The 22,378-nt window shown below is 44.8% G+C and overlaps 2 protein-coding genes across 2 annotated transcripts in view; both read right to left on the reverse strand.

Moving 5' to 3' along the window:
- The window catches only part of LOC103184166 (protein dachsous-like), a 53,423-nt gene that overhangs the window by 15,218 nt on the left and 15,827 nt on the right, over positions 1-22,378 (reverse strand). The window contains exons 7-8 of the mRNA XM_042340090.1: positions 2,793-2,851; positions 858-1,075 (exon numbers count right to left, since the gene is read on the reverse strand). Of these exons, the coding sequence (XP_042196024.1) occupies positions 858-1,075; positions 2,793-2,851 (277 nt within the window). The remainder of the gene's footprint in view (positions 1-857; positions 1,076-2,792; positions 2,852-22,378) is intronic.
- On the reverse strand, positions 19,089-21,589 carry LOC121850035 (protocadherin-10-like). Its single transcript, XM_042339955.1, has one exon. It carries the CDS (start codon positions 21,364-21,366, stop codon positions 19,147-19,149), a length of 2,220 nt encoding a protein of 739 aa, XP_042195889.1. The 5' UTR covers positions 21,367-21,589; the 3' UTR covers positions 19,089-19,146.

Below are 22,378 nucleotides of genomic sequence, written 5' to 3' on the forward strand. Positions count from 1 at the left end.
GGAGAGGAAACTTGGTTGATAGTCACCTTCTTAGCTCAACCTCAACCCAACTATTAAGATTTCAGCACAGACTGAGAATCCAACCTTGGTCACTCCACTTCACGGATCTGTACAGCACAGGGAAATGTACTTACCAACCGAGACATCAGAGGTGCTCATCAATACATTGGAGGAAAATGCTAGGAGAATATTAAACCACTCATAAAAGATGACTGCTTTGCCACATAGACACACTGGATAAGCCAAATGCACGCTTAAGATCTGTAAGCAATCCCCAAATTAGATGGATAGCTTTGCTATTGTAACACACAGCTCAGGCATGGGTTATGGAAACACCACAAGAGAACACTGTAATGCAAACTATGTGCTTTCAGTAAAATACAAACAGTATGTGAGATTAGTACACAACCCAGATACACAACTTGTACTCCTTGCTCTATTTGAGTTACGATGTCTGAAAATGAACCCGTGGCTTAATTTCTGAAATTAATCCGTCAAACTTTACACCCCGCTAAACTCAATTGACTTCCGTACCTTTCCTCATTACTGGTGCAGGCTCACTAATGCCAGCTGAACTGACATAGAGGGTAGAAATTACAGCACATGAAGTTCAGTCCTTTATACTATCAATGATGGTGCTCGCTCCTCCCCAAGAGCTATCTCCTCTAACCCCAATTCACTGTGCTTTCTTACCCCAAAATCTTTTAGCTACTATTTCACTTCAAATATTTATATCAACTCCTTATGTTAATTACGTTGCCAGCATCAGAACAGAAACGGCCAACTGCTGTTCCTATGAAAATCAATCTCAAATACACATGTGTTGTGTTTTTGTTTATGCCCTGACCAGCACTGACCAGGGACGGCTGTGGGTTTTGCAGGCACGACTCTCCGCGGAACCCCGGGATCTTTCTCCGCTGCCCGAGGCACATCACGCTGCACGTTATGTTGTACTTCGCATTGCACTTCGCGCTGGGGGTCTCGCTGTGCGTCTCGCTGTACCTCCCTCTGTGCCTCTCTCTGCACATCTCTCCGAACATCTCGCTGCACAACTTCCTCCTCCAAATATTGGGAACTGCGGAAAGAATAGACATACATTAACTGAGCGTCATGAATGGAGAGCATCGGAGAGAAAGAGAGAGAGACACAGAGACAGCATCAAATAAACTTCACTTTCTCCGAAGTTTGGCCATTGCAACCTTTTCATGTTTTAAGTGAATGATCGATTGCAATTCATCTTTAAGGTGCTGAACCTTTAGTTGTGAACCCCCAAGGCAACAGGACAACAATAACTTACATTTCTATAGCACCCCCCCCCCCCTCATGCAGGGTATCCTAGAGCGCTTGATACTGGTCTGGTGGTGCACAAATCTGAGCGGGGCGGAAGAGGGAAGGTGACCATAAGCATGGTTGAAGAGGAATGTCTTCAGACGCGATCTGAAGATGGGGACGGAGATGCAAGATGGAAGGATTGAGGGAGAGTGTTCGGTATGTAGTGGCTGAAAGCGCGACTACCGATGGTCGTTTAAGTATCTACAGAGCAAGTTACGACGCTACATAAAGGTGCACTGGTACAGGAGGAGGCAAGAAGAGCTTAAAAACACACAAGTCATTCCTGTTCTATCTGCGAGTGGACGCAGGTGCAGCAGTACCTTTGGGCAAATAGTGGGTAATAATATATGTGAGTGTCGGCAATCATAGAATGGTTTGTTATTTAAATGAAAAGCTTAACTTGCAAATCTGCCACAGAAGATTGTGTTTCACTGTGCAAATTCCAATATACCTTTCTTGCCAGCTGATGCCACGCTATGTGTCAGTCGCTAATGAAAATAAACTAATTCTATTTTCAACGTGGAGAATTAGACTAACTTTTGACTGAAGGAACAGTTTTCATCTATATTTAATAATAATAATAGCTCTTGCATTCGATGTAGCGCCTTATCATGCCTTCGAGATGTCTCAAAGCTCTTTACAGAATATAGTGTAAAGTGTAGTGACTGTGTATTTTGTTGTTTTATTGCTGATGTTTCATTGCTTCACAGTACATCAGTCTGGCCACCTGCACTTTGCAATGACTTTGCATGTTACTGCAGGGGATTTGAACCACAGTGATTGCCTCATTAGAAGTGGGGGGGTGCTTCTCATTGGGATCAGACTTTAGCGTCACAAGTGCCATTTTATTCCCCATGTGAATTATCCTCTGCTTTTGGATCTCGGCAGTATCTAATGCAAACAGACAGCAGATTCCAGTTCTGAATCAAAACTTGTTTCATGCAAAGGAATAATAATTTGGCAGGCCCTGGCACATAAACCGATTTGAGACCTTGCTCAGTCTAAAATCATGAGAGGATTATACTCAGTTCTGATAATCTCGACGCGAGCTGAAAGTGATTTTTATCAGGTTAAATTGCAATGGATATTTCTCTGCAGATGACATGTCAATAAAATGGCCAAAAATGTAGGCTGAGCAAAGCAGGGTATGATTCTGGGTCTAAAATGCCGGATTTCTTAGCAGGATTCTTTAATCGGAGTGGGCTGAGTTTTGTGGGCGAAACACGGCTGACAATTTCGCACAGTGGTGTCCCTCGAACAGTGATGAGATGCTCTGAGGCGATCATCAGACTTGGATCAGAACGAAGACAAGAAAATAACTAAAACTTCAGATGGATGGCTAGCACACACAGAAACCCACTGAGGGTTACTTATGCCAATGAAAATGTGTTCACATGCACACAGAGTTAACTGAACACACACAAAGCAAACACTTGCACAGAAGAAAAATGAAGAGTTACCTGTTCACTTCCACTCGATGAGCCTGTGAGTGACGCCAGTCAGCGTTCGGTTGTTTCACCTACAAAGAAATAAAAGAGTAGAAAGATTAAACCATATGTAATGGTTATTTTACTTGAGCTTTGACTGCAATCACTTTCCTCTCACCGCATTAGCAGAGAAAAGCTTTTGTCAGTCACCTACTTTAAGGTGAATAAAAGAGCCTTATTCAACAAGAATAGAAAAATATATAAAATCATCATTTTCTCCCTAAAATTTAAGACTGACTAACCATATGGCGGATTGACTCTGAAACGTTTAAATTTGCTGCGAGTTGCGTATTCCTGACATTTGTGGTGTGAACATGCTATTTATGAGGGGCTGTGTGGGACAGTGTGTTAGAGCTTTCACAGAGGGTGTCTCTGTCAAGGCTCCAACACACTGTCTGTTTCTATTAATTAACAATGGTCGGAGATTGGTCAGGCAAAGGCTTTGGGTTTTGCATCCTCACCTGTGTTATTCCTGATACTGTTGTTTATCTGACCCGTAAGGTTTTTTTAATGTCAAATATTTTGTTTTATATGACACACAGTCCACATCTCTCTCCTCATTCATTTTCCCTCCCTCTGCGGCTAACTTATGTCTTTCAGCTATTTTTAAAACTTTAAGTAGCTGAGCATCTTTTATTTCCGCTGCGCCAGACGGAATTTGTGGAGTCCGTATTTTATAATGAATTAATGCCATTAACGGTGTACTAATTGAAAAGTGGCAAACTTCTAAGTCTGGCATGTGTTGGAAGGATTATCGGAGTAGATATTTGCTTAGATAATAATAGCCTTTCTCTGCTTCATGTTTTGAGCTCAATTTTAAACCTTCCCAATGTCTCCTTCTCACAGCAGCGAGTAGAGGTTTGGAATGAAAATAGCCCTGTTTACAATGATTTTGTATGCGGAAATATAAGCTTTGAATTGTAACCAACCTATCTTCACAGAACAGCTAAAACAGCTTTGCGAGGTTTGACGTTAAGCTGGCACTGGCAGAAGGAGATTCACAGATGGCGTAAAGATGTAGCGCCCACTGAGTATAATCAGTCACTTGCTCACAAAAGGGTTTTGGCACTCAGGAGAATTTACCGTAAAAACTTTTACTTAACAAGAAACAGAAAAAAATCTTGCTGGGATAAAATGGAGGATTTTGTTTTGGATTCAATGATCCCCGGAAAGTGATCCGCCAATCGACCAACAACCGGGTTCTTACTTTCTGCTCGGTAAATATGGAGTATGTGGAGTAAGGAATCTTGTCTAAGGTTTCACCCTGCCCGGGAATTGAACCCAGTTCCTCTCGCTTGAGAGGCAAGTGTGCTAATCACTGCTTTATGTTGGCTAAGGCAAAATAAAATGTTTTTCATGTACGTTATCAGTTTTAAAGTTCTTGACAATTAATATTTTGAAGACGTCTATTGTTAAAACAGTGGTGGTAAGTCACTTTTTTCCCTGCATTACAGAGTTTTCCTACAGTTTTGTGTTAAGTGCTGGAAAGCCTAAATCCCTTCACTATTCAATGACCTGTTGCTCTTACTGACATAGATAAACAATGCAGTTGAGCCATTTTACTGCAGAGACACTTACTCTTTTGAACACATCACTAATCAATAATGGCTGGAAAACCTTGGGCCAAGTCTGAGAGGAGTCATTAAAGAAGTGTAAAGCTGATAGCAGTCTGCATTTAATCATTTGCTACAGTTAGAATAACAAGCAAAATACTGTATTACACCCTCCTAATTTACTGGTGATAAATAGACCATTTAATAACAACAGCAAATTAACATTGTTTTCTTCTACTATTTATCACTGGTCTTCTATTACCTTATTATTATTAATATTATTCTATTACTTTCTATCGGAAACGACAATTAAGATGGGATTTTAAGCATTTCCAAGATCTCTTTACTCTACATTTTGGCACAGATGTCCAATAAATACAGTCACTTAACACAAACACATCTTAATAATATAATCCTTAATATTGATATAGTTCCTTATCATATTGTTGAGATGTATCAAAGCACTTCAGAGCATATATTGTAAAGTGGATTCACTTTGCAGTTTGGGGGCAAAATGCAAAAGGGAAGCATTTTGATATGTTTTGACATGATATGGCACTACATGAAATGCAAAAAATATTATTATGGCTCGTTAGTTTTTGAGGACATTTTGCACTTAGTTGTGTTGAATTTTGCATTTGAAGTTTCTCACCAGTTTTGCACACACACACATGATATTGAACGTATCTGAATATTTCTGCCACAATGAGCGCTGCAGTACCTAAAACTGCATCTGCATCGAGTCGCTCTATAATAAGATTATTATCCCCGAAAGGTGATCCGCCAATCAACTAACAATCGGGGTCCTGCTTACTGCTAAGTAAACAGAGGCTTGTGGAGTGAGGAAACTTGCCCAATGTTTCACCCTGCCCAGGAATCGAACATAGGTCCCCTCACTTGCAATGCGAGTGCTCTAACCACTAAGCTTCAGGACTCCCAAATAGAATGATACTCCTCATAACAAGCAGCACAGTCTCAGACAGGGTCACCAGCTTGCTTTGATATCTCTGCCTCTGTAACTGTGGTCCCTGGTTGTCATTCACCACGCCTGACTGATCGTCACTGAATTAAGAACGCTGATCGGGGGTTAAGCAACAATTAGCAAGCTTGCCAAAGTCACCATATTCAGCTCAGTTTTTTCATTAAAACTGAGCACTGATTCCTCGCAGGCAGCTTGTAGTTCCAAGCTGAGATGAAAGGATATGACTGTGGCTGAGCTAAATGCACGGTTGTGGGTGGCGCACTTACTGTATGTTCACAGCACAGACTACAAACACTCGGTCAACTCCCCGCAAACAGATTGATGAGAGCACATGTCACAGGAAGAGGCATATCCACAACACAACAAAATTAAAGCAATGTGTCTTCGTGGTCAATGGGTATTGTTACACAGCACTAGCTTCGTTGATTAGTTTAACTATATTTTACAAAATTCATCATTTTAACATCATAGGAACAGGAGTAGGCCATTCAGCCCCTCGAGCCTGTTTCACCATTCTATAAGATCATGGTTGATCTGTACCTCAACTCCAGTTACCCACCCGATGTCCATGTCCCTTGATGCCCTTACCTAACAAATACCTATTCATCTTTAAAAGCAACTTCTTGAAATGCATAAGACGGTGGAAGCTGCACTTACAATGTTATCGAACTAAAGATGAGAAGAGAATTTTTTTTAAAAAATAGAGTAACTATATCATTTAAGGTAATTAACTGAATGTGACATCAGTTCAGGGAACTGCAACTCCCAGTAACACATTCCTTACTAAACAGAAAATAAAAGCCTCTCGTAAATATTCCACGGCCTTTCACCCACCATTGTGAAATCTTAAACACAATTTTAGTAGAAATCCTACATGCACTAACGTAGTTATATGTGCAAATGTACTTTAGAGCCTCGAAGACTTGTTACTTAGGAACAGCATTTTCAACAAATGACCAGAGCTTTTGTGTGGACAAACCCTAGTTCTGATATTAACAATGAACTTGGGTCAACTGAGAGTTAGATTAGCTTTGATATTGATATGTTGCCTAGTACAACATTACTTCTTTCCAGTGACTTGAAAAAGCACAATTTATTCCCTTTCATCAGCAAATTTTGCAGTATGTTGTACAATGAACACCCATATCACAGATTGTAAATTGCCCCCCTACTTCTTCAATATCAATGAACAGTGTCCATTCAACGTTCTGGAGGCAAATCAAAATACAAATGCATAACACGGTATCAATCTTCTATTTTTTGTCTGGATCACTGAGGAAACAGTTAGATGATTAAAGTACCGTTGGACACATTTCTACTTCGTTGAAGAACCAGGGAATGTAGCATTTACAGTGCATCGAAGCTAATGTCTCCAATTCAATGCCACTCAGTGAAATATCAAGCATGACTTCTGGATTCACACAACTCTTTTCAGGCGAAAAGCCCTACAGAATGATACATTCTCATGCCAGATGATCAGAACATTTCAACTTTCCATCAAATTGTTGGCAACACTCCCAGTGAAAGTGTTCTTCTAACACAGAAGAGAATGGGTCAAACAGCTGCGTGAGAAGACAAGACAGACTTTCCTCATTATCCACCATCACCATTCCCCCAGATAATTCCAAATCAAGATAAATTATTTGAGATTTGTTTGACATAATATTCGAAGTGCCCTTCTTCTGTAATAAGTCTGTACAGTTATATCACTTTGTGATGTCTCAAAGCGCTCCACGGATATTACTATAAAGTGAACTGACTGTATTTCGTGGCTGAAAAGCTGCAATGTAGCCCTGACCTTGTGCAAAATGTACATTTCTTGTTGATCAAAATTATTTCAATGTTTTACAGACTTCTTTGTATCTGCTAAACTATCCTTGAACAGAGATCATGCAAAAGCTAGGTAAAACAAACTCGACTTGAGTCCCTATACAACACATATCAATTTAATTTGTTCCTTTTAGAGCCATTTATTACAACTACACTCCCTAAAATGCCCTGCGTCACTCCTTCACTCAATACTCCACTGAATCATATCAGCCATATTCTCTGTAAATGTCAGCAGATGTGCTAAAGCATTAGTGAAAATGTGGACCAATACAGTTTCTGAATGCATAATCTGGAAAAGATCACTGTTGCCATTTTTATCCAATTTAAATGGGAATCCAAATTATATCAGGTATCTCTGAGCAGAGCAATCAGAAAGGTAATAATCAATATATTATTCAGCACGACGGGGTGACATATTTCAGTCTTCTCCTGCTAAGTATTGTTTTTGTTGCATATTATAATGGTTTGTATGATTACTTGCAATTTCCTTTCATTAGATGATTTTAATAGATGATTCACTAGAGGAACTCATCTATAGCTGGATCATCTAATGAAATAAAATCACAACTAAGTAACATGGTACTTGGTGAATTGAGCACAGAACCCAAATTACTGCAAATCGCCACAAAGGGACAATTCGACAAGAGCACATTCATCTCAAAATCCTGAGGGGTTGCCTCTCCTTTGCAGTCTCACCTCACTATTTACATTGTTCCTATAATCTGTAGTATCTGATGCCTGTGGGCTTTGCTGTGGCCCATGTGCGCCAACCCTGACGTTGTTCCCACGTGTGGAGGAACCACATGCGTTGGAATACAGAAAGTCTCCTTTAGATGAACCGGAAGTTGAGTAAGACCCATAGCGATAGCTTTGAGAAAGTGGATCTCCCCCAAATACCTCCACATAGTTGGGGGGTATCTGAAGATTTCTGCTGGCTTTCTGAACCCCATTCAGTGAATGTCTGGCTTCGAAGCAACAACACGTGCACAGAAGACAGTCAGAAGCCCCCAGACCCTGTCTGTGTTTGTGAACCTTAATTGAGAGGATGACTAAAATCACCAGAAAAATGGACGAAACAATGCCTAAGGAAATAACAAAGTATAGGCTGGTGTCAGAAGCCAATCCAGGGTCTTCGGACAAACTGCTCACATCAGAGAGTGTTTGAGAATCGCCGCCCACCACTGATAGGATGATGGTCATTGTGGCTGACAGCGATGGTGACCCATTGTCCTTCACCACAATGACCAGCCTTTGCTTCTTAGCATCTTTATCCACAACACTGCGGATGGTCCAGATTTCTCCTGTGTCAGGCGAAATGGTGAAAAGCCCAGGGTCAGTCGCCTGGACAATCTGGTAAGACAGACGCCCATTCTGCCCAGTGTCAGCGTCAATGGCTGAGACCTTGGCCACCAGGTAGCCTGGCTCTGCCAACCTCGAGACAGTCTCTGTCACTGTTGAGCCAAACTCGGCCAATGGAGACACGATCACTGGGGCGTTGTCATTCTGGTCCAGGATGGTGACATCCACAGACACGTTGCTGGAAAGTGCTGGGACTCCACTGTCTTCAGCTTGAACCAGGATCTGAAAGTGTTTGAGTTGCTCGTAATCAAAAGCTCTTTGACAGTAAATGATACCAGTGTCTGAGTTGATAGAAACGTAACTGGTCACTGACTCGCCCTCAACCTGACTCTCCAGAATAGAGTAAGACAGTCGAGAGTTCTGCTTTGAATCCGGATCATAAGCTGTCACTGAGTAAATGGAAGAGCCCACAAGGTTATTCTCCATCACATGGGCTGTGTATAAAGGCTGCGCAAACCTCGGCGCGTTATCATTAATATCAGAAACCTCCACCCGGATGTGTTTGTGGGCTGTGAGGGGAGGGGCGCCTCTGTCACTGCACACAATGGTGATGTCGTACACAGAGGCATTTTCCCGATCCAGTGGCTCCTGTGTAACCAGTCTGTAGTAGTTCTTTAAAGAGGAATCCAGTTTGAAGGGAAGTTTGTTTGCGAGCTGACACTGTATTTGTCCATTGGCTCCTGAATCTCTGTCTGCAGCACTGATCACAGCGACCACAGTCCCGGGCAGCGCGTCCTCACCAACTGGGCTGAATAAAGAGGTCAGAGTCACCTCAGGTGCGTTATCGTTGACATCAATAATATTCACCAGAATATCACAATAATATGGGATTGCACTAGGACCTTTATCCTTTGCTTGTGCATTAATCTCGAACCCACGGTTTTCTTCATAATCCAGTTTCCCTCTCACTCGGATTTCCCCAGTCCTGGAATCTACGCTAAACAGTTCCCTCACTCGAGCAGAAATCAGACTACTAAATGAGTAAACTATCTCTGCATTGGAGCCATCGTCCAAATCAGTGGCGTTCAGCTGGATGACAAGGGTTCCTTTGGGTACGTTCTCCAACAGGCGGACCCTGTACACCGACTGGGAGAAAACGGGCGCGTTATCGTTCGCATCCTGCACTGCTATGGTGATCTGAGCGGTGCCTGATCTCTCAGGGACCCCTCCATCCCGGGCAATCAACACTAACCTGTGGCTTGAGTGCTTCTCTCTATCCAGCGACTTCTCTAGCACTAACACTGGCAGCTTATCATCCGCACCTCGCGACTGCACATCGAGGGTGAAATACTCATTATCAATCAGCTGATAGGATTGCAGGGTATTGGTTCCCACGTCTGGGTCGTGAGCTCTCTCGAGGGGGAAACGAGCCCCCGGGGCAGCGAGCTCTGAGATTTCCAGGCGGAACTGGCTCTTTGGGAAAAGGGGCGCGTTGTCATTCACATCCAATATCCCCACCTCCACGTAGTACAGATTTGGGGGGTTTTCAATCACCCCCTCCAACGACATCACACAAGCCAGGCTCTGCCCGCAAAGCTCTTCCCTGTCAATTTTTTCCTTGACAAATAAAATCCCATTGTCTAAATCCACGTCCAGAAATTGCCTCCTGGGGTTGGACACGATGCGAAAACTGCGGACCGCCATCTCCCGCACATCTAACCCCAAATCCTGCGCGATGTTCCCAACAAAGGCACCAGGCTGCAGCTCTTCGGGAATCGAGTAGCGAACCTGCCCGTAAGCTGGGGTCCAGGAGGAGAATATGCCACAAAACAGCTGCCATTTTAACAGCCAATATATCTTATAACATCCCATCTCCGGCGCAAAAGCATCCCAAGTGCTTCACCGCCACACGGCGCCGTTCAATGCCAATCCCAGAGCGTAAAGTTCTTTGCATTCCATTTCAAGGGAGAAAAAGAGCTCAGATGCACAAAACTAAATTCGCTGAGAATTTTTTTCCCCTGAAAACAATCGGCTCCATTCCTTCTCCAGTCACCACTGCTGAGCATAAACATTCACACAACTATCTAACACAGCCTTACGCCGTTCGCCACGGACGCGTACACCGCATCTGATTGTGCGATGGTGGATGGGGAGAGGAAGGGGGCAGTGTGGATCTCCCAGGCGCCACTCAGCTTCCCATTGGTGAAGGAGCCAGACTCAATTTCAACCAATCACAAACCGAGCCCTGCTTAAAGCTGGCACGTATCGGCGAAGCTCTCTGCAGCATGTGCATTTACAGTTCACCAATCCAAAATACCACACACCCTTTTATTTGGCTAATTTGGAGATTCCACTCAATGCTAAGCCACCAGACTTGTTTTACAGCTATTATTGTGCTCATTAATTATTACTACTATGGAGACATTGGTTTAAAAGATCTGCTATGCTCCAGTAAACCTCCAGAACGGGCTCGATGGGCTGAATGGCCTCATTTTGATGTTAAAATTTTCCGTACGCCACACCTACTCTACATTAACCAGACGTGTTGGCGAGGGATACAGCAATGCACACGAATGTTACGGCTCACTGTTGATGCTATTTGATGCTTCTAATTGCAGCCATGGAGGGCACTGTAACTAAATTAGTGCGAGTACGATTTGGAATTACGACCGCAACGCACAGGGGAATTAAACTGGAGAGAAATCGCAATTCACAACATTTTTTTATCAACAACAAGTTGTCACTGGCAAGAGAAAGAGAAGTGAACGTGACAGATGACATTTTAGTTATCTCCCTCTCCGCCACAGATTAGATTGTATCCGGGGGACAGGTGTCTACCCAAGCAAACCTGCCCGGCGTGTATTTTCCCTCTCAATGAGCGCCTCACCTCACTATTTATAGAATTCCTAAAATGTTCACAATTTAACATTGTCGCAGGTTCTTCCCTTCGAACCGTTCCGTTCCTGTGTGCCTTGGGATGCCCGAAATCTTCTTTGGTTGAGCCTGAGGTTGAACACGACCCATAACGATAACTTTGAGAGAGTGGGTCGCCCCCAAAGACTTCCACATAGTTGGGGGGTATCTGGAGGTTTCTGCTGGCTTTCTGGATCCCATTCAGCGAATGCCTGGCTTCAAAGCAACAGCAGGTAGCCAGAGAACAGCAACTATAGGCAGCAAAACCAGCTCTGTTTCGATGAACCATCACAGCGAGGATGACTAACACCACAAGGAAAATGGAAGAGATTGCACCCAAAGATATGACCAAATAAAGGCTGAAAGGGGAAGCGAATTCCGGACGTTCAGATATCTTGTTCCTCGCGGAGAGTGTTACTGCATCGCCGCCCACTATTGATAATATGATGGTCACTGTGGCTGACAGTGAAGGGGATCCATTGTCCTTCACCACAATGACCAGCCTTTGCTTCTTAGCATCTTTATCCACAACACTGCGGATAGTCCAGATTTCTCCTGTGTCAGGCGAAATGGTGAAAAGCCCAGGGTCAGTCGCCTGGACAATCTGGTAAGACAGACGCCCATTCTGCCCAGTGTCAGCGTCAATGGCTGAGACCTTGGCCACCAGGTAGCCTGGCTCTGCCAACCTCGAGACAGTCTCTGTCACCGTTGAGCCAAACTCGGGCAATGGAGACACGATCACTGGGGCGTTGTCGTTCTGGTCCAGGATAATTATATCCACTGAAGCGTTGCTGTTGAGTGGTGGCTCTCCTTTATCCTGGACCTCAACTTGGATCTGAAAGTTTTTGAGCTGCTCGTAGTCGAAAGATCTCCGAGAGAAAATATCTCCAGAGCCCGAGTTGATATAAACGTAATTTGACACCAACTGTCCCCCCACCTGAGTGTCCCGGAGAGAGTAAGAGAGTTGAGCGTTCTGGTGTGAATCCGGATCGTGAGCTGTCACTGAGAAAATGGAAGCGCCCATAACGTTGTTCTCCATGACTTGCGCTGTGTATAGAGGCTGACTGAAGACTGGTGCGTTGTCATTGATGTCAGAAACCTCCACCTTGATGGTTGTGTTGGATGTTAGAGAAGGGGATCCATTATCGCTGCACACTATCGTCAAGTCGTGTTGGGAGGTATTTTCGCGATCTAGCGCCCGCTGGGTAAGCAATCTGTAATAGTTCTTCAGGGATGAATCCAGCCTGAAATAATAATTGTTGGCTATTTGGCACTGTACTTGTCCGTTGTCGCCCGAGTCCTTGTCTGTTGCACTGATCAGAGCCGCCACAGTCCCTGGTCGGGAGTCCTCACTCACTGGGCTGAACAAGGAAGTTAGGGTCACTTCAGGCCGTTATCGTTGACATCAATAACATCCACGAACACATGACAGTATGCGGGGATTGCACTAGGTCCCTTGTCCTTTGCTTCCACGTTAATCTCGTAAACACTGTGTTCTTCATAGTCCAAATCCCCTTTAACATTGATGGCCCCAGTCCTGGCGTTCAGACCGAACAGCTCACGTACTCTTGCAGGCGTGTGACTGCTAAAGGAATAAACTATGTCTCCGTTGGGACCAACATCCAGGTCGGTGGCATTGACTTTGACCACAAGAGTTCCTTTGGGCACATTTTCCAAAAGGCTAACCCTATAAACCGACCGAGAAAATACTGGCGCGTTGTCGTTTGCATCTTGTACGACGATGTTCACCTCTGCGGTGCCAGATCTCTCTGGGACCCCACCATCCCTGGCCACCAGCACTAACCTGTGGACCCACAGCGTTTCTCTATCCAGGGGCTTTTCCAAGACTAACACGGGTAGCTTCCCGTCTCCGCTCAGTGTATCGATATTAAGGCTGAAATATTCGTCTCCCACCAGGTCATACGTTTGCAGAGAATTGGTTCCAATGTCCGGGTCGTGAGCAGCGTCAAGGGCGAAGCGAGCCCCCGGCGAGGCGAGCTCTGAGATTTCAAGGCGGAACTGGCTCTTTGGGAAGTTGGGCGCATTATCGTTCACGTCCACTATTTCCACCTCCACATGATACACATTCACCGGGTTTTCCACCACACCCTCCAAGGACAGCACACAGGTCAGGCTCGCTCCACAAAGCTCCTCCCTGTCGATTTTTTCCCTCACAAATAAAACCCCACTGCCCACATCCACGTCCAGATATTGCTTCCTGGGACCAGACACGATACGGAATCTGCGGGCCGCCAGCTGTCTGGCGTCTAACCCCAAATCCTGCGCGATATTCCCACAAAGGCACCAGGCTGCAACTCTTCAGGGACCGAGTAACGAACCTGTCCGCCAACGGGGTTCCAGCAGGAGACGGCTAAGTAAAACAGTTGCCATTTTAGCGACCAGCGTATTCCATAACATCCCATTTCCAGCAATACAGCATTTCCGTGGCTCGAACACGGCACCGGTAACGTGGAATACTGGCTCAGGGATAAAGCGACCGAGGCATCATATTTACGGAGAAGAATATCTGACGCACGGCAACACGCAAACAGTACCTGCGGGTCTGCAGCAAACGTTGCGGTAAATCAGTGAGGAGCGCAGTGTAATGTAACGTTGGAGCTGCTCGCCATGCACACCCAGGCTGGTTCTGATGATCTGCGATGGTGGATGGGGGAGAGGGGGAGGGAAGGGGGGCAGACAGGATCTCCCGTCACATTGCAGCTTCCCATTGGTCAACGGAGCCACACTCGCTCCCAGCCAATCAGGAAGCTGGACATTTCTTAAAGCTGTAATGTCTTCATTTTTTTAAAAAAAACAACTGCGCAAATACTACATTTACTGTTGCGCAATTAAAATTACTTGGATAACCTCTTTAATGCCAATGAACCACTGTGATAGCGATTTCACCTACTAACACACATAAGAGGCAATTTTCGTGTTTACCTGCGAAACGAATGGTACTGAACATACATTGTGTGAAACTGGGATGCAGAAACCTTCTCCCCAATTCTCCTATTCGTACCTTCATTAAATGTATCCTATTCTAATTAAAGTTGTTCTTGACAACTTCAGTCCACCCACCATGAATCATACTGCCACTAACTTCTGATTAATACAGCAATAATGACAATCCTAAATAAAACTGATAAGTCTGGCTCTTTCATTCACTTTTCCACACGCATACACTTGAGTTCTTCAGTGGCTTCTGGTATCTGCACAAGCATATAAACTTAGGAACATAGCGACAGGAGTAGACCATTCAACCTCTCGAGCCTGTTCCACCATTCTGTACTCTCTCTAGATCATTGCTGATCTATAACTCAACACCACATTAGAGCAACAACAAACAAGGATACGAGAAAGATCTGGATGGGAACAGTTAGCTTCATTGGAGGAATTACCATCAACACAGGTTGGATGGCCACAATGTCTTCATCAAATGCTAGAATATTCCATGAAATCGAACCTACGAGGTGTCTCACTTCATTCGCTCAGTTCACTGAGCCTTCTTCTTTCCCATCAGTGGGATTACTGATGTTATTCCTGCGTGCAGATAACCTGGCCACGCTGGAAAACATGAAATCTCTCTTGGTTGAACCAGACGTTGAGCATGTCCCATAGCGAAAACTTTGAGTCAGTGGATCACCCCCAACTACTTACAGGATAGTTAGGAGGTATTGGAATATTTCTACTGGCTCTTTGAATTCCATTCAGTGAACGGAAATATGTAGCACAACCCCAAAATATATTTTAAAAAATCACAAAGTTATCAATGAGATTGTTTTGGTGGCTCTTTAAGTCCTGCAAGAAATGTATTTAACTGTAAGAAATTCTGAATACTTCGAAGATATCATAGATCAGGACTGAGAAGATGGAACAGATATAACAACTGAAAAAGGAAAATCTAACACCTTTGATATCTATAGCCCATAATCGCATCTATTGGAACATTCTAAACTACTCCAAAAAAATGGGTATCAAACCCATGAGGTTTCATCATTACCTTTAGAAACCTCTCACCTCGTTAGTTACAGAGTTCCTATAATTTGCAGAATTTGATGTCAGTGGATTTCCATCGTTCCCGATTGGTTCGCTCCTGCCTTTATTCCTGTGGATGGATGAACTGTGCGTGTTGGAAAATGGGAAGCCTCCTTTGGAAGAGCCGGAGGTTGAATAGGATCCGTATCGGAAACTCTGGGAAAGCGGATCTCCACCAAACACTTCAACATAGTTGGGAGGAATCTGAATGTTCCTACTGGCCCTTTGAATCCCATTCAGCGAATTCCCTGATTCCAAACAACAGCACGTATCCAGCAAACAGCTGTTGTTTCCGAGACCGTTCCTGTTCTTGTGGACCTTAACAGCGAGGACGATTAAAACCACGAGGAAAATGCTGGAGGTTGTTCCCAAGGCTATCACCAGGTAAATACTGACACCAGAAGTGACCCAGGGATCTTCCATCGAAACATTGACTTCAGAGAGCATTTCCGCGTCGCCGCCCACCACTGATAACATGATGGTCACTGTGGCTGATAGTGAAGGGGATCCATTGTCCTTCGCCACAACCACCAGCCTTTGCTTATTGGCATCTTTATCCACAACACTGCGGATGGTCCAGATTTCTCCTGTATCGGGCGAAATGGTGAAAAGCCCAGGGTCAGTCGCCTGGACAATCTGGTAAGACAGACGCCCATTCTGCCCAGTGTCAGCGTCAATGGCTGAGACCTTGGCCACCAGGTAGCCTGGCTCTGCCAACCTCGAGACAGTCTCTGTCACTGTTGAGCCAAACTCGGGCAATGGAGACACGATCACTGGAGAGTTGTCGTTCTGGTCCAGGATAATGATGTTCACAGACACGTTGCCTGACAGCGCCGGCTCTCCCTTGTCCTGTGCCTGAACTTGGATTTGAAAACTTTTGAGTTGTTCGTAATCAAAGGATCTCTGAGATAAAACGTCACCATTCTGTGCGTTGACGGAGACATAGTTGAACACTGACGTGTTCTGAACTTGACTCTCCAGAAAAGAGTAGGTCAGTCGAGAGTTTTCGTTTGCGTCTGGGTCCAAAGCTGTGACTGAATAAATAGAGGTCCCAATCACGTTGTTCTCCATCACATGAGCTGTGTATAGAGACTGGGCAAACCGTGGCGCGTTGTCATTGATATCAGAGACCTCTAGCCGGATGTGTTTCTTGGCTGTGAGAGGACTGGAGCCTCTGTCGCTGCAAGCGATAGTCATGTCGTACGTCGAGGTGTTCTCGCGATCCAATAGTTGGCTTGTGACCAATCTGTAATAGTTCTTGGAGGATGAATCTAGTTTGAAAGGAATGTGGTTTAGGATTTGACAATCCACCTTTCCGTTTGCTCCCGAGTCTCTGTCGGTTGCGCCTATCAGAGCTACTAATGTGCCGGGGCGAGAGGCTTCACTGACTGGGCTGAACAGAGAGGTTAGGGTTATCTCGGGTGCGTTATCATTTACATCGATAACATCTACTAACACATGACAGTAGGTGGGGATAGCGTTGTGACCCTTATCGGTTGCTTGGACGTTGATCTCAAATGCAATGTTTTCTTCATAGTCCAATCGTCCTTTAACTTTGATTTCACCGGTTTTGGAGTTCACCGCAAACAATTCACGCACGCGTGCAGAAGTGTGACTGCTGAAAGAGTAAACTATCTCTCCGTTAGGGCCATCATCCAAGTCGGTGGCGTTTAGTTTGAGCACCAACGTTCCTTTCGGTGCGTTTTCCAACAGACTCACTCTGTATACCGACTGGGGAAAAGCAGGCGCGTTGTCGTTTGCATCTTGCACTACGATAGTGATCTGAGCTGTGCCAGTCCTCACAGGGACCCCTCCGTCTGTGGCTGTCAGCACTAAACTGTGCGTTGATTGTTTCTCTCTATCCAGGGGCTTTTCCAGGACCAGCACTGGTAACTTCCCATCCCCACTGAGTGTGTCAACATGAAGGGAAAAATAATCATTTGCCACAAGCTGATAGGTTTCAAGGGAATTGGTACCCACGTCCGGATCATGGGCATACTCAAGGGCGAAGCGAGCGCCCGGCACAGCACCCTCTGAGATTTCAAGGCGGATTTGGCTCTTTGTGAAACGGGGAGAATTATCATTCACATCCTGTATTTCCACTTCAACGTGGTACGCATTCGGCGGATTTTCAAGCACGACTTCGAAAGACAACGTGCACGAGATTCTCGATCCGCAAAGCTCTTCTCTGTCAATTTTTTCCTTCACAAACATAATCCCATTGTCCACATTTACGTCCAGATACTGTTTCCTGGCACCGGACACGATGCGAAAACTGCGAACCGACAGCTCTTTCGCGTCTAACCCCAAATCTTCCGCGATATTTCCAACAAAGGCGCCCAGTTGTAGCTCTTCAGGAACCGAGTAACGAATTTCTCCGGAAACCAGATTCCAGGAGTACAATATACAGTATAAGAGTTGCCATTTTATCCACCAACATGTCTGATAATATCCCATATCCAGCACAAAGCATTTCAACAGCTTCAGAACAACACGGCGCCGTGGAATAAATCCTCGAATACATTTAGCTACGAGTCATTCTGACCACCAGAAAGGCTGAGTAACACACAAATACCTGTATGTGTTTACAGTTCGCTGTGGTGCCTTCTCGTACGCATTCTGACCCCTCTAAATATCACAAAACGGTGCACAAATAATCCTGGCGTTGGCTTACGCAGCTCACTATCCAGTGCTCACTTGGTATCTGATCGACTGATGGTGATGGTGGATGGGAAGGGGAAGGGGGCGGTCAGGATCTCTGCCCACATCCCAGCTTCTCATTGGGGCACTCGTGTTCAACCAATCGCCGCACAGGGACATTTCTTAAAGCAAGAATGTCTCCACGACAAGCGTAAAAATGTGCGCTTATTGCGGTGAAAGGTAAATAACGAGCACGCCTCACCTTTAATTATTTCAGATGTGCCTTTAGCGCTGCAAGCCGATATTCCAAGCATTGGTTCTACACTACATATGATAACGGTTAGAATCTGGTACAAAAAGCACGCTTACGTCTTGCTCCCTGCCATTATTAAAGCAAACCTCTTACTCATCCATATTTTCTGTTCATGTTAAAAAAATGTTATGAATTTCATTACCATAATACCACATGAATATGTTTCCTGTGCGATGCTTGGATAATATCGCACAATTGGAAAAAAATATATATATGTAGCACAGCCCGAAAATATATCATCCACAAAAAACAAAACAAAAATCTATTAGGTTGTTTTGGTTGCTCTTTAAGTCCTGCAAGAAATGTATTTAACTGGAAGAAAATCTGAACACTTGGAAGATATCACAGATCAGGAATGACAAGATGGAAAATATATAACAAATTAAAATCTAACACCTTTGATATCCATGAATCCCATATCCGCATCTATTGGAACATTCCAAATTATACGTTGGATGGATATCAAACCCATGAGGTTTCGCCATTACCTTTAGAAACCTCTCACCTCGTTAGTTACAGAGTTCCTATAATTTGTAGAATTTGATGTCAGTGGATTTCCATCGTTCCCAATTGGTTCGCTCCTGCCTTTATTCCTGTGGGTGGATGAACTGTGCGTGTTGGAAAATGGGAAGCCTCCTTTGGAAGAACCGGAGGTTGAATAGGATCCGTATCGGAAACTCTGGGAAAGCGGATCACCACCAAACACTTCAACATAGTTGGGAGGAATCTGAATGTTCCTACTGGCCCTTTGAATCCCATTCAGCGAATTCCCTGATTCCAAACAACAGCACGTATCCAGCAAACAGCTGTTGTTTCCGAGACCGTTCCTGTTCTTGTGGACTTAACAGCGAGGACGATTAAAACCACGAGGAAAATGCTGGAGGTTGTTCCCAAGGCTATCACCAGGTAAATACTGACACCAGAAGTGACCCAGGGATCTTCCATCAAAACATTGACTTCAGAGAGCATTTCCGCGTCGCTGCCCACCACTGATAACATGATGGTCACTGTGGCTGATAGTGAAGGGGATCCATTGTCCTTCGCCACAACCACCAGCCTTTGCTTATTGGCATCTTTATCCACAACACTGCGGATAGTCCAGATTTCTCCTGTGTCGGGCGAAATAGTGAAAAGCCCAGGGTCAGTCGCCTGGACAATCTGGTAAGACAGACGCCCATTCTGCCCAGTGTCAGCGTCAATGGCTGAGACCTTGGACACCAGGTAGCCTGGCTCTGCCAACCTCGAGACAGTCTCTGTCACTGTTGAGCCAAACTCGGGCGATGGAGACACGATCACTGGAGAGTTGTCGTTCTGGTCCAGGATAATGATGTTCACAGACACGTTGCCTGACAGCGCCGGCTCTCCCTTGTCCTGTGCCTGAACTTGGATTTGAAAACTTTTGAGTTGTTCGTAATCAAAGGATCTCTGAGATAAAACGTCACCATTCTGTGCGTTAACGGAGACATAGTTGAACACTGACGTGTTCTGAACTTGACTCTCCAGAAGAGAGTAGGTCAGTCGAGAGTTTTCGTTTGCGTCTGGGTCCAAAGCTGTGACGGAGTAAATAGAGGTCCCAATCACGTTGTTCTCCATCACATGAGCTGTGTATAAAGGCTGGGCAAACCGTGGCGCGTTGTCATTGATATCAGAGACCTCTAGCCGGATGTGTTTCTTGGCTGTGAGAGGACTGGAGCCTCTGTCGCTGCAAGCGATAGTCATGTCGTACGTCGAGGTGTTCTCGCGATCCAATAGTTGGCTTGTGACCAATCTGTAATAGTTCTTGGAGGATGAATCTAGTTTGAAAGGAATGTGGTTTAGGATTTGACAATCCACCTTTCCGTTTGCTCCCGAGTCTCTGTCGGTTGCGCCTATCAGAGCTACTAATGTGCCGGGGCGAGAGGCTTCACTGACTGGGCTGAACAGAGAGGTTAGGGTTATCTCGGGTGCGTTATCATTTACATCGATAACATCTACTAACACATGACAGTAGGTGGGGATAGCGTTGGGACCCTTATCGGTTGCTTGGACGTTGATCTCAAATGCAATGTTTTCTTCGCGATCCAACTTGCCTTTAACTCTTATTTCACCGGTTTTCGAATTCACAGCGAACAACTGACGCATTCTTGCAGACGTGTGACCAGCAAACGAGTACACTATCTCCCCATTATATCCTTCATCCGCGTCTGAAGCGTTTAGTTTCATCACTAGCGTTCCTTGAGGTATATTTTCCAAGAGGCTGACCTTGTACTCGGACTGGGGGAACACTGGCACATTGTCGTTTGCGTCTTGTACAATGATCATTATCTGCGCTGTGCTGGATCTCTGAGGTATCCCTCCGTCTTTGGCAGTCAACACTAACCTATGAGTCGGTTGCTTTTCTCTGTCCAGCGGCCTTTCCAACACCAACACTGGTAACTTCCCATCCCCACTGCGCGTTTCCACATTCAAGCTGAAATATTCGCTTGCGGCCAGTTCGTAGGTTTGCAGGGCGTTCGTTCCTGCATCGGGGTCGTGCGCGCTCTCCAGAGGGAAGCGAGCTCCAGGCACCGCCATCTCCGAGATTTCCAGGCGGAATTGGCTCTTTGGGAAACTGGGAGCATTGTCATTCACATCCAAAACCTCCACATCAATGTGATACACGTTCGCTGGGTTTTGAATCACGGCCTCTAAAGACAACGTGCACGAGATTCTCGATCCGCAAAGCTCTTCTCTGTCAATTTTTTCCTTCACAAACATAATCCCATTGTCCACATTTACGTCCAGATACTGTTTCCTGGCACCGGACACGATGCGAAAACTGCGAACCGACAGCTCTTTCGCGTCTAACCCCAAATCGTCCGCGATATTTCCAACAAAGGCGCCCAGTTGTAGCTCTTCAGGAACCGAGTAACGAATTTCTCCGGAAACCAGATTCCAGGAGTACAATATACAGTATAAGAGTTGCCATTTTATCCACCAACATGTCTGATAATATCCCATATCCAGCACAAAGCATTTCAACAGCTTCAGAACAACACGGCGCTGTGGAATAAATCCTCGAATACATTTAGCTACGAGTCATTCTGACCACCAGAAAGGCTGAGTAACACACAAATACCTGTATGTGTTTACAGTTCGCTGTGGTGCCTTCTCGTACGCATTCTCGACCCCTCTAAATATCACAAAACGGTGCACAAATAATCCTGGCGTTGGCTTACGCAGCTCACTATCCAGTGCTCACTTGGTATCTGATCGACTGATGGTGATGGTGGATGGGAAGGGGAAGGGGGCGGTCAGGATCTCTGCCCACATCCCAGCTTCTCATTGGGGCACTCGTGTTCAACCAATCGCCGCACAGGGACATTTCTTAAAGCAAGAATGTCTCCACGACAGGCGTAAAAGGTACACTTACTGTGCTGAGCGATAAATTTGGAGAACGCCTCACCTTTAATTATTGCAGGAGTTATTTTATTTGTGCTGCTAACCTATTCTGCAAAGAATGGTTCTACCGCTACGAATGACCGCAGACTGAATCTTGTACAACACGCACACTTATACACTTTGGAAACGAGTCCCTGTGATCATTGAAGCAAAAACTCTGACTCATCCATGGTTGCTATTCATGTAAAAGAACCTTAGAATTTCCATTATGATAATACCACATGATTTTATCTCCTGTGCTATATTTGGTTAATATCGCACAAATTAAAAGAAAGGAAATATGTAGCGCAATCCTAACATGCATCTCCCACACAAATCAAAAAAATTATCAATGAGATTGCTTCGGTTGTCCTTGAGGTCCTGGAAGAAATAGAGTTAACTGTAATAAAATCGGAAGAGTTGCAAGATATCACAGATCAGAAATGAGAAGATGAAACGGGCTAACAATTAACATGGAAATCTAACTACTTTGATATCCATGAATTTCCATATCCGAATCTATTGGAACATTCCGAAGCATGTATAAGATGGATATCAAAGCATGAGGTTTCATTATTACCTTCAGAAACCT

The sequence above is a fragment of the Callorhinchus milii genome, unplaced genomic scaffold, assembly GCF_018977255.1.
Source record: "Callorhinchus milii isolate IMCB2004 unplaced genomic scaffold, IMCB_Cmil_1.0 Scaffold13, whole genome shotgun sequence".
In the NCBI taxonomy this organism is placed as follows: Eukaryota; Metazoa; Chordata; class Chondrichthyes; order Chimaeriformes; family Callorhinchidae; genus Callorhinchus; species Callorhinchus milii.